The sequence below is a fragment of the Chinchilla lanigera genome, unplaced genomic scaffold (assembly GCF_000276665.1).
Source record: "Chinchilla lanigera isolate Chin_1 unplaced genomic scaffold, ChiLan1.0 scaffold00104, whole genome shotgun sequence".
Classification (NCBI taxonomy): Eukaryota; Metazoa; Chordata; class Mammalia; order Rodentia; family Chinchillidae; genus Chinchilla; species Chinchilla lanigera.
In genome coordinates this window covers 730,341-743,971 of record NW_004955505.1, presented here as the reverse complement: position 1 = coordinate 743,971, position 13,631 = coordinate 730,341, and the positions used below count along the sequence as shown (strand labels likewise).

General features: G+C 33.7%; 2 protein-coding genes across 5 annotated transcripts in view; one reads left to right on the top strand and one right to left on the bottom strand.

The window, feature by feature from the left end:
• Window positions 1-13,631, top strand: part of LOC102029312 (chromosome unknown open reading frame, human C12orf40) — an 86,759-nt gene that overhangs the window by 19,775 nt on the left and 53,353 nt on the right. The window lies entirely within an intron of this gene.
• Abcd2 (ATP-binding cassette, sub-family D (ALD), member 2) overlaps window positions 1-13,631 on the bottom strand; it is a 51,903-nt gene that overhangs the window by 25,731 nt on the left and 12,541 nt on the right. Inside the window, exons 5-7 of the mRNA XM_005407101.2 lie at window positions 13,262-13,430; window positions 12,427-12,521; window positions 8,394-8,539 (exon numbers count right to left, since the gene is read on the bottom strand). Coding sequence (XP_005407158.1) covers window positions 8,394-8,539; window positions 12,427-12,521; window positions 13,262-13,430 — 410 coding nt within the window. The remainder of the gene's footprint in view (window positions 1-8,393; window positions 8,540-12,426; window positions 12,522-13,261; window positions 13,431-13,631) is intronic.

Sequence of the window (13,631 nt, the reverse complement as noted above, 5' to 3'; positions counted from 1 at the left end):
TAAACCCTAAAGTAGTTAGGGGTGATTTAAGATTACTGCAATTGATTTTTTTAAAAAAAGAATAAATGATGTGTTTGTGTGTGTGTGTTGTGAGCATCTCAAGAGAAAGAGATTTTTTAAATCCAAAATGTGTTTCATGGATCAAATGTCTACCTGTATTCCCATATTATGAAAGTCATTTAGTTGAAGAACTCATAACACAGTTACTTTATAATATATTTAACTAGGCATACTTTTATATTTCAAATATTAATATGTACATATTGTGCAAAATTAGATTTTTAAGATAAATCTTCACAAACTCTGCCATATTTTGTTTACATTGACATATCACACACATATAAAATTCACCTTTTCCCTCCAGTACTGGGGACTCAGCTCAAGGTTACTCTCCCACTGAGCTGTATCGCCAGACCTTTTCATTTTTTATTTTGAGACAAGGTCTCCATGAGTTGTCCAGCCTGCTCTCAAACTTAGAATCATCCTGCCTCAGTCCCTGAGTAGCTGGAACTACAGATGTGTGTCACTGTACCAGGTGATTAATACTTTTAAAGTGTACAACTTAGTGTTTTAAAGTATACAAGCTCATGTTGCCATCATCACTAATTCCAGAACATTTTCTTCAACTTCCAAAAACATCCACTACACAGACACTTTCTATTACCACCTCCTCAGCTCCTGACAACACTAATGTTTTCTGTCTCCGTGGATGTGCCCATTCTGGACATTTCAAATATACAGAATCTTATAGTACCTGTCCTCTCACGGCTGACTTCTTCCTACTAACATATTTTCAGGTCTGCGTTGCAGCAAGAAAGAGGGACTCATTTCTTTTTACTGCTGAATAGTATTCTGCTGCAATGGCTGTGCTGCATTTGATTAATCCAGTCATCTGTGACTGGATATTTCAACTGTTTCTACTTTGGATCTTATGGATGAATCGCTGGGGAAACTTTTTAAAGAACTGTCAGACTATTTTTTCAGTGGCTAAATCATTTCTGATTACATTTCTTTGGATGTGTTTTTTTTTTTAAATAGTTAGAATCTTTATCTTTTTTTTGCTTATGTACATCATTTTAAGTACTCAAGTTATCTCTAAATTTTTATTTTAGTGCATATTAATTGTACAAAATAATAGGTTTTTTCATGACATTTTATGTATGCATGTGATCGGCCTCGACAGTATCTCCTCTTTATCACCCTCCTTATCCCCGTCACTTTTCTCTTGACAAAGTTTCCCTCCTATCTTCATGTCACTCTGCCCCCTGCCAGCTTCCACATCTGAGAGAAACTGCTCAATACTCACATTTCTGAGTCTGACTTATTTCACTTACTATGATGATCTTTAGTTCCATCCATTGCTCTGCTAGTGACACAATTTCCTTCTTTTTCATGGCTTTATAATATTATCTGAAACTACTATCTAATAAAATATTAGCATAAAATAGAAATTCAACTAGGAATAGAAATTCAGTTCTAGAGCCAACAGTTTTAATTAGACACTCTGAGGTTGCTTGGAAGAAGAAACACACAGCAAGCTCTGGAAAGAGCACTTTTGCTGCCTTCCAAAGTGAAGCCAGCTTAAACTGAACATAAATCAGAACCATAGCCTTGCACCTCAGCATAAAACCCAGATAATAGTCCAAAGGACACTCCCGACAGAGTACACAGCCAAGATCAACATGATAAAAATGTCTGAGCACTCCCTTCACACATGGTATGATTCTACCATATCCCTCCATCAATGGCCACTGTTTTATGCAATCACATTTTATGCTGACATTTCAGGGAAGAGAATCACGGTTCCAATAACAGGACTTAAAGAGATGGATCCAGAGTTGAACCCTAATCTCACCATTTACTAGTATAGTGATCATAATTCTGTCCTACTTACCTCATTTGTAAAGCAACTTTTAAAATTCCATTTGTTATAAGGGGAGAATGAAGCAATAGGTTTTTAATGATGCTACAAGACGCAATGTGGTAAAATCACTTAGTAGAGTCCAGGCAGGAGAAAGGCACACAGTCATCATGAAACAAGCAGTTCATTTCTACATAGGCTTACGTTGTCTACTTAGGTAAAGATACAACATCTTAAAAAGGAGCAGCTTAGGAATGTAGCTCAACTGATGAACACCTGCCTGACATGCACAAGAGGACCCTGGGTTTGTTCCTCAGTACAGTGAACAAACAAACTTGTAAAAAAGAGCAGATGAAAACATAATTTCTATTTAGTCAGGTAAGAGACTGCTGCTTTATGTCCCAGAGTGAAGTACTTTTACTTAATGCGATTAACAATTACTAAATCCACAGTTATGTTTTTTTCCCCCAGTACCTGGAATCAAACTCACAACCTTGCGCTTGCCAGGCAGGTGCTGTGCTGCTGAGCTAAATCCCCAGCCCCTTAAATCCACAGTTATATAGATTTGAAAGATCCTATTTTGTTGAGAACTCAGGGCGGTGCCGCAAGTTTATCCAGAAGTGTTTCCTTTAGAAACCAGGGCAACATCTAGTTCACTGGAGCACGCTACGGAGCCTGAAAGGTATCAAAATGCACTAGGCTGACAAATACTTTCTTTGATATAGGAATTCAGAGGAGCAAAACATTGTACCTTCTTCAGGAGACTAACTTAACATTAGTTATAATTTCTTTAGGTATTTTGTAATTAGCCATTTTCTCTGATGAAAGAAATAGAAAATGATTTCATGAGACCTCAATTTTAGGAGAAAGCAAAATGAATTATATTTTTGCAGTGCTTAATTGTTTATGAGATTTTCAACAGTCTAATAATGTTTTAAGCATACACTCCTGAAATTTTAAAAAAATCAAAAGAAAGCATCATTACCAGATACTATTTTTATTCAGTCAGGCAAGGATTTCACTAAAATGCCAAATCATAAATATTTTATGATGCTAAAGAACTGCAAATACAACCACATAGTTTGTTATGAAACCTACTGTTAAACAATATGATGAAAATATGAAAGTTGTTCCCTTGGAAAATTGCTATGAATCAGAATGTTGGTGACCCTATATAAACTATTTTATGAAATTATATATAAAGGACATCAATTACTGTTTTATTAAAACTAAATTTTTCTGAATTGTTTTACAACCAAGTAACATGTTAAAAATAGTACATTCAATATATTTAGCGAAGTACACAGCAACTAAGCGTACTTAAGTATTATTAATACAATGATTTAAAAACATGATTGTGATGTTAGTCACTACGGCATTCCCTGGAAATGCTGGCAAGAAGATTCTGGAGAATGTTAAATCAATTTGGAAACATGAGGAAATGAAAGAGCATATGTACAATGTTTATATGGTTAGTTTGCATGTGATTCCCTTTCCAGTTCCAAGACGTAGAATTTAACATTTTGAGCTAGCTTAGGTTTCTCTAGTTCTACCAGTTATACATAATAAATAAGGACTTAAAGTTACCCTTTAGTAAACCTTCCTTTCTAAATATATAGGCCTATTCAGATTATCTTGTAAATACTTCAGATAGATCAATTACTGACATTCATTCAAATGTTCTGCCCATCCCTTATTACTTCTTGAAACAAGTCTCTACTTTCTTTGCAAGAGATACTCTATTTTGATGATATCAAGGGTAAGTGTGGACTATGCCATAATGCACTGTGAAATGTAAGATTTGTCTGCTTCATATCTCTGGAAGTATTTTGATTTAAAATTAAGGGAACAGTTTTGAGAAGTTATCTAAGATTTTTATAGAGAACTATCTAAAATTTATCTAAAGAAGTTATCTACAATTTTTATCACCTGGATGACTTCAATCTCTCTAAATTTTCTCATCTATAAAATAGGGATACTAACACCAATCTTATAGGATGTCATAGAGAAAAATGAGAAAACTTGTGTAGAGTAGCGGCTAACACACAGTAATTGTTTAACACTATATAATTTCAAAACAAAAGTAATAGGTGAGACTCTTAGCCCTTGCTTAAAATGCTCCAGAATCCATTAATTATCTTATAAGGTCACAACATACTGAAGATGAAATCAGTTTTAATTCATTAAATTTTAAAATTATATAGGCTGTGTCACTAAAGGGCAAAAATTGGAAATGCCATAAAAAATGAACATTCTATGATGAATGTGATCATTATGTATGCCTAAAATGTACTGATAAAAGTTAAATATAGAAATATTTAAAATAAAATTTAAAGAATGACATTTTGTTTTTCCTTAGAAAGTTGAATTACACGGTGGGCTTGTGCCCAGCTAGAGATGGTTGTAGAGGAGAGACGCACTGTAACATACACAAAGAATCCTCTAGGGGACTGAAAAAAACAGTGGTATGAAAGAATGCAAAATTCTGCTACCCGTTGTCAGTAAACACCAACTGTCTCCTGTCATTCTTCCTTTCTTCTTTCCTTTTCTCCCTCTTTTACACCATCTGTTCCCCCCAATCCCACCATATATTTCAACTTCTCATTTTGGTGAATCTTAGCGCAGTACACTATTTTGTTAGCAGGTGAACTAAATAAATACATTAAAGGGTTTCTCTGTGGGCTTTAATGATTGAGGAAGAGAAGATCTGTGGGATAAGTAAGTAACTATGCACTATATTTCCTTGAAAATACGACCTAAGCAGAAAATAAGCCCTAGCATGATTTTTAAGGATGCTTATAATATAGGCCCTACCCCTAAAATAAGCCCCAGTTAAGACTGTCAACCAGACCCATGAACTTAGTTCCTATTGCAACACATGATCGATGTACTAAATCATAAAATATTATTGATATATAATTAAATATAAATACATAATATTATTGACATTAACACTTAAACAAATGATAATATAAATTAAAATTAAGTATTTGTAAATGCACAAGCAGGTGCCTTTGGAAAAGAAGTAAACTCCTGTGTAAACAGGTGAACTCGAGATTTAGAGCCAAATGACCAATCAGAAGACAGACACAGTACATGAATAATCTGCATACTTGATAATGAATGGACGTGATCACGTCTAACATGAATCTTCATAATTCAACATGTCATGTGTGGTAACGGACATGCTTCATGCACCCATGGGAAATAAATGTTTTCCAAATTTTGGTGCCTGCAATTTTTCATCACTTTTGTGTGGGCATTATTCCTAACCGTCATCCTGTTTGTAGCCACTGCTGTCTCCTAAGTCTTCCATTAACGCGTGATTTCATGGGAACCTCGTGAAGCCCAGCCTGTGGGAGACTGTGACTTGAATGAAGAATTCACGGGATAAAATTCCTGACAGCTGTGTTGCTAATACACTACAAGCAGGCTGCATGGACAGGAAGGGCTCATTTATGGAGGGCTCTACTGCTGGAGACCCAGGCTAGGGTTTCTACAGGAAATGGAGTCACAAGAAATACAAGCCAGAGTTTGGGGTTTGGAGAGTTTTGACAGTGTCCCAGATGACGACACGGCTGTATTTGAATAAACAGATTTCTATACATGCATAAATACAGATTTTTGTACATGAAAAAAGAAGACATCCCATGAAAATAAGCCCTATTGCATCTTTTGGAGCAAAAACTCATATAAGATACAGTCTTATTTTCAGGGAAATACAGTAATAGGTCATAAATCAGTGGATTAGTGAAAGCAGGACCAGGGGGTTATAAATCTACCCTAAGGCCTTGGGAAGACAGAAGGTTCACTAGAATTGACGAAAGAATTTAGGATCTGTACCTAAGTGAAAGACTAGGCCGGGGGGTCAGGAGAGCTAATATAGCTGGGACAATGAGTTTCAACCACTATTTTAAGAAGTACAGTCTCACTGCTCAGGAAATTCAGTCTCCAACAGACTTAAACTGCCCAAATATTTTTACAGATTCCATTAGAGCAAAACTGATTATCTCACCACATGCCATCCTATAGATTGAGTGGCTCACCTACATTTTAGATAAAATGTTTCTTTCTTAAGATGTATTAAATGCACTAATAGTTAACATATCCCACCATTACTAAAGATACGGTGAAAGGAAACTGTTTTGAAACTAATCTATATAGCACAGCTATTTGTGTTCTTGAACTAAGGTTTGGATTTTCTTTTATCTGGTTCTCATTGTCAGTACTGCTAAAGTATTAGAAGACATTTAGTGGGAGAACTCTGAGGTGATTTCGCAATTTCCCAGGAATGCAGGTTCCCAGCTTCCAGTCACAGTAGCATTCTTTGTAATGATCTAGTTAGAAAACAAGTGCTTTGGTGTGCTATGGAGAGCCTTTCTCTTCCAGAGCTCACTTTTTTCTTTGTATACTGCACGACAAGATTAGAAATCTATGTTCACAAACCTATCCCATTTCCCCATGACAGTGCTAGTGAACGTACATGTGCGCGTGATCAAAGAATAAAGAGCTCCATCTGCGACCAAGAAGCATTTCTCTCACAGAATGTGAATACAGGGTTATCAGTGTAAGCTTGTTTTATGACTTGTGAAAACTGTTCTTACATCTCAATTCAATGCTGGTTTTTATTTTTTTCCTGCTAAACTAGTAGTTAATCTATATTGTTGCTATAAAGTAAAAAATTACATTATAATATTTATTAGAGTATCTTAAGAAGAGAAGTTTAAGATTATTTACTGACAAATATCTTTGAAATAGACCATATAGAGTTTTCTTCCAACTAATGAAATCACGTAAGATTATTGTCAAATTTACTTGGAAAAAATTGGCAGCTATTAGAATATAAGAAATGAATACTACATTTAGACTCATGGTTTATATATTTATTTAAATAAATTTTATGACTTTTGTAAGCTCATAAAAATTTTAAACATAAATACAAATTTTTATGATTCTAGAAAGTAATGAGGTAATAACTTTAAAAATAATCATTATGAAAACGCTTTCACCTTCACAACAGATTTCTCATTCTTATTTTTCTCCTTAACTAGGCTGTAGTTGACCTTTTTGGTTAGGCAACAATAAATTTCATAACTAAGACAAAGTTTCCCAGTGATTTACATTTCTTTCAAAATAATACAGTTCTCTGTCTGTAGAAAAAAATGACTTTGTACATTTTCATGAATTTATTCACTACTTGGAAACATCTTACATCACTTAGGTCATACACTCAAGCACTGTATCTTTCATATTACATATGAAACCTGTAGAACTAAAATATATAAAATGTATTTATATACTTTCATTTGTATTAATAGAGTTCTACAAGAGGATATTTTCCTCATGATTCTATGTCTTATCATTGAAATACACAATTAAAATGTGTCTATTTAATGTGTTAATGTCTGAAACACATACTTTTGGCAGTATAATTTAGCTGTCAGAAATAGAAATAATCCCAAAAGATTTTAAAGCATAGACAGGAAGAAACAATGATTCTAGTGTCACAAGATGCTATATATATTTTGTGTTTAACATGAGTACCAGCAGGACAGTGCTCATGTTCAAATTTTCAGCTAACGTAGTCCTATACTCCAGATAACTTCTATCTTTACAGGTCTTAATTTAAAGAAAAGAAAATAATTTTAAAAACCTCACCTGCCTATCTGCTACATAAGGTCTAAAAATTAGACTAGTGGGTGGAATGGTAGCAGTATCCTTCAACAAAGAAAAAGGGGCAGAAAAGACATGAGATGGTGCTATACTTGATCCAACGTTTGAGTGTGCTCTAGTACTGCACTCCTGGCCTTGGAGCTCCGTAAGGTTCCACAGAACTATCCTCTGACCCGATGGAAACACACTATGTGATGTCTACTTAACCAGCAATGGTAATACACAGGAAAATTACTAGACCAGATTAACATAAGTAGTGTCTTTTCTTCAAACCTCATTTTCTTCTGTCCATAAGAAATATTCCAAATTCTCAAGTGTATAACTTTGTGTTTAGACATTTCTAAATTGTTACAAGGTATGATGGCTAAAGATTTTAAAAGACTGTTGCATATTATATTCATTGTTAAAACTTTTAATTAAGGTAGCTAAAAGAATTAATCATGAGCATAATCATAAAAAGGTTATTTTACCAAGGTGTTTAAACATAAATGACAAATTTTAGAATATATGAATGCAGGACACTTGATGGAGAAATCTGTATACCATCTAAATACTATATTTCCTGTGAGAAGAGATAATTGAACATCTAAGGAAATCGAGGTATTCTTTGAAATACTTTGCTATTTCTTCTGCAGTTTTTGAGTATTTATTATGTCTAGTTACATGTGAAAATGAAAATAAGTGGTATTGTTTCAGAGACTATTAAAATCACAGCAGTAACAAAGCTTTTCAGGATAACCTAACCTTAATTTCCTTAGTACATTCTCTCAATGAAATGTCCTTAAAGAAGAGCTTCTGGAATCAGGACAGTTCTAGAGCGAAAGGACATTCTTCCTTGTGGTACAGGAGAAGGACTTACCTCTGTGGGATGTAGAACATATGCTGGGGAGGTGGTTTATAAAGGACTCCTTCATACACAGGCCAGAGCCCACTTAGAATTCTGAAGAGAGAGCTTTTTCCACAGCCATTGGGACCAGTTATCAAAAGATGCATTCCTTCTTGCACCTAACATCAAAAATAAAATTACAAACTGCAATATTTAAAAATAATTTCATCTGTCGGCATTTAAAAGTGATTCGATTTTTTTTAAAAAAACATTCAATCACATGATCGCCTTGGATGTACAAGAAATCAAAGAAAAATACAGTATTGGGGCAAGCACATTAAGTTTGGCTTTGACAATTCTTTAAGGACAAAAGCATCATAAAATAATTTAATTGCAAGGAAAATAGATATTCTTGGAACAAGTACTGGCTTTCCAACGTTTTAACTGAGGTATTGTTATCAGATATACACACATATAAAAAAATAAAACTACATGGCAAATAAGACAAATCATAAAATTTAAATTAAATATATTAAAGTTAGTATAGTTATATTAATATTTGGCTACATTTACACTGACTTAAACTGTAACTGAAAGTCAATGATGCTACAAAGCGCAGTTATTGAAAGAGCCCACTGAGTGGCTTCATTTTGTACTTCAGCGGTCTCAAATGCTACACAAATCACAGAAACGTACAATCAACGAGAGACGATGACTCTAATTCTGCTTTATTCACAGATGTAGAAAATATGTTCAGAAAACTGACAGGAAAGCGAAAACTGCAATTTAGTTTTATGTCTAGGGATGAATTAAAATGTACTATCAGTCATCTGTAAGCACAGGTTCCACTTCTAGGATTCAAACATCTGTGGATTAAAAATATTTGAGGCAAAAGACATCAGTACTGAACATGTACAGATTTCTTTCTGTGTACCATTTCAATTAAAGGACCTGAGCATCAGCAGATTTTGATATCTGCAGGTGGTTCTGCAACTATCCCTCAAAGATACTGGGGAAAAGCAGTATAAATACAGAAAATGTATCTTATCTATAAACAGAAATATTCCATGTATGTAGTATTCATCAATAAAACACAAGTTGTTTTATCTCCTCTCTACTGGAGACTTCTTTTATATTCTGTATTATTTATGATTTGAACACTTAAATTTCATGAGTTTCCATTTAATTCAGTAGGGAGGAAGACTTGTCTTACTATGGTATTTAAAGGGTAATGTAAAGAATAAGAAAGCGGAATGCACTAAAATTTTCATTTATATCTTCTAAGAACAAATAATGTTTTATGATAAGTGATATAAAAATGAATACATTTTGAAACCCCAAGAGGCAAAAATCTACAGGATATCTATAAATGTAACTTTGTATTCAATGGATACAAATATCCAAGTGTCAATGATGTAGAACACATGATAATGAAATCTAAAAGATGAAAGAGTATTATATTGCTAGTATCCCAAGAAAATCAGCTCACTGAAAGGAAAGGTATATGCCTATACTGTTTCATCGATTTTTCATGCCTAGCTCTTGTAACATATGCAACTAGAAGATAACAATATGCAACGTACTAACCACTGCTACTGTCCTACAATCTTGTTTTGAAATTTTATACCATTGTTTTTCTTGTTTATTTTTCTTTTCTTTAAAATTAAAAAAAGATACAATTTCAAAACAAGATGATAGGAAATAAACAGTGGTTATCATATTGCACATTGTTATCTTCAAAGTAGTTGCCCAGATTAGAAGATATAGGCGTGCAAAATTGATCAAACAATATACGCACTAACCTGCTTTTTAAATTTAAAAAAAATCTTTTCTTGCCTTGTTAAAGGCAAAGAAACTCAGAACCATGTTGACTATAAAAGGGGACGTGCTTGTTTCTGATCTCAGGGGGAAATTCTACAGCATTCTCTCTTAAAGTATGATGCCATCTTTGGTGATTCATAAACACCTCTTATCAAATTGAAAAGGTTTCTCCTATTTTTAATGTTCTTTGGGATTTTTTAAAGCATGAATGGACACTGAATTTTCCAAGGGTTTTGAGTACATCTATTGAGATAATCATGTAATTTCTGCCTTTTACTTTGTTATTATGGAAAGTAACACTAATAAATTTAGAATGTCAAATATCACCACCTTCCTAAGATAAAGTCCACCTGGTCATGACAAGAAAAAAAAAGAAACTGGAAAGAATTAATGTTATGATTCACTTGTGCTCTTTCTCTAGAGAAGACTGAAGAATTTTAAATGTGTAGAAGAGTCAATACTTTCAAATGATTTTTTAAAGGTATCTGCGACAGTGAGAAGCACATTTTAATAGGATCATTTTCTATCAGGAACTTGCAGAAATTTAATACTGCTTGAGTGGCAGTTAAAGACTTTTTTTTTTGTTTTTTTTTTTTTTTTTTTTTTGGTTTTTCTCCGGTACCGGGAACCGAACTCACGACCTTGCGCTTGCCAGGCAGGCGCTTTGCCGCTGAGCTAAATCCCCAGCCCTGTTAAAGACTTTTTATATTCATATTTTCTCAGCATAAGTTATCTAATGCCTGTAAACAACGAGTTCTGGAGAAAAAGAATTCCCACATTTATTGAATTTTCTTCTGCAAATTATATTTCTAACTTTGAAGGCCAACAAAAGGTTTAAAATTTCTTCTAGAAACCTACTTATTTTTCAATCAATACAGAAGAAATAAAAATTTCTATCATGTTTTAGGGACCCAAGAACTGAAGTATAACTTCCTATCTAAATTAGAAATAAATAACTACCAAGGCGTATACTATAATAATGTGTATCTTTCCGGGATTTCAAAATTTGTAAGATTCTTGCACTACGTTAAGTATTTTTAGTTCATTTTATATAAAAGAAGCAGAGCTCTGGAGTTTTCAACACAGAGTGTGATGCATGATCCTTTCTGGTTCATAAATGTGATGACTGGGAAATTCACTCTCTTGTGTGACGTGTGCTTCCCTAAACTTTGACATGGCATCAAAACATTACCTACCTGATGTGGGGTAGGGGCAGAAGAAAAGAAAGAAAAAGAAAAAAGGGACAGAAAAAAAGAGTTCACTTTCTTTATGCAAATAAATGAAGCAACAAGAACAGATATTAATACCTAACTGGACCAAAAGACAAAAAAGCTATATGAAAGTTATACATTACAAATGGCCAAGCTACTAGCAGATAAGAAAATAATGATGTACCTAATGGCATGAGTACCTAATTTTCCGTGGTTTAGGGCATCTTACCCTCGCCTTTCCACTTCCAGCAACCCATTTTACTTGCAAGTGCATCTTTAATAATTAAGCCCAGACTGAGGGCCATTCTAAAATCATTAGCACACGTACTATCATGTTTTAAATCTGATTATCAGGTTCAATTTTTGGACTTGTTTGAACTAGGCTCAACTGCCTTCACTACAGTCAAACAAGATGGATGTCTGAATGATGCAATGTTTTAAATCAGGGCTTCAAGGTTTTGTTTTAGTATTTTAAATCTTGATTTTTGTAATCAGGATGTGGGATATTAAATAACAAATTACTGTTAACAAAATTAAAAACTAAATTTGAATCCATGAATGTTACGACTATTCTAATAGTACATGTGGTTACTTAAGTAGGAATTGAGAAAGCACAGCAGCGGAATGAAACTTGCTAGTGAAACTTGACCTTTACCTTCATATTTTAATAAGTACGTGACACTGTAATGTTGTATTTTTTAGTAATTTCTACAAAGAAAAAATTCAAATTTGCGTCCAGATGCTCGTTTCTGAGAAAACTTCTTATTGTTCCCCAAAGTTACCTTGCATAGGCTCAGTGCACTGTAATTTTGATTCTCAACCTGGTAATAAAGCAGCAGAAGTCAAATTTCTCTTTTTCCTCTGCTTTCTGGGCAAGTAACTGCTCCTGCCATTGAGCCACTGTGCATACCTTTCTTGATTTCCCCTCCTTTCCACATGCTCCTCCAAGTATTTAACTTAAGGTACAGGAATTCTGAAGCTGTTTTGTATTAGTGCGACGGCAACAATCAGAAGATTCTCGAATATCATCTTACTTTGAAGTTTAGCCTGGAAGCCACCACTTCTCCTGCTGGTGTAATTATGGGAACATTTTCACAAATAATTCCATGATCCACATCAATAACTTTTCCTATAATTAAGAAATAATTTCCATTAAAAAAGCTATCCCAAGTTACTGCTAATGAGTAAAGTTAAACACAGCATAGTGAGTGAACTTAACTATAAAGGTAATTCATGGTAATAAACCAAAGAAAAATAGGAAAATCTATATATGAGGCAATGCTAACATAAACTTGTATATTTTGACACCTGCTTAGATAATTCTGAGAAATGATTTGATACTAATCTAATGTCATCATCGTTATGATTGCACAGCTACCTTAATTTGCTATACTCCAGACACACATGGTATAACTATTCTGCTTCCCTAAATAACCTCTCATACAAAAAAATACAATGGCGCAAAAAAGAGCATTAAGAAGTTGAATAATATATTTTAAAACATGGTAATAAAACAAGCTTAAAACACAGGAAATAAAAAAATGACATCCGTTCTGATTCTGTTAGTTGAATTTTAAAAGCAAACATTTCATTCTACCATATGTGCTGTTTCCAAATACAGCTCTAGAATTTTTTTCCTAAATAAACATAACATTGTGTTGTTAGGGTAATGTTAGTTATTACTCACCCCTCAAATTACAATACTAATTTTAGGGATAGCTGTTTAAATAATGTTGGTTATCTAAATCTGGCTTCCTTGAAACAATTAAAACCTATGTTTTTAAAAAAATCTTTGGTTCAATTGATAAAAGAACACTTAAATACAGGGCTCTCTGGACAGAATAATACTGAAGCAGTTGCGTTTCATACCTTTGATTGCCAGTGTGTCACTGAGGGGTAAATGTATGTTAGCGTCATCCTTGCTATGATTTCTGGGCTCTTCAGTGGTAGCCATTCTCTTATAAACGCCTCTTTTTACTTCATCAAAGACCATAAACATATTGTGCACTCGAGCAGTATAGCCTGCTAATTCGGTTACCTAAAATCAATACATAAAGAGACAAATAAAGGTAATATATCTAAGGCAGACTTTTAAACAAATATGTAATTATATAAGCATCTTGATTTCATGTTAAAGATTCTATTTTATTATACACGAGAAATCTATAACACATCTGATAACTAAAACAAACAACAGTAAAAGCTTACTAACAGTAACACAACAAGATGTCAATGTAAG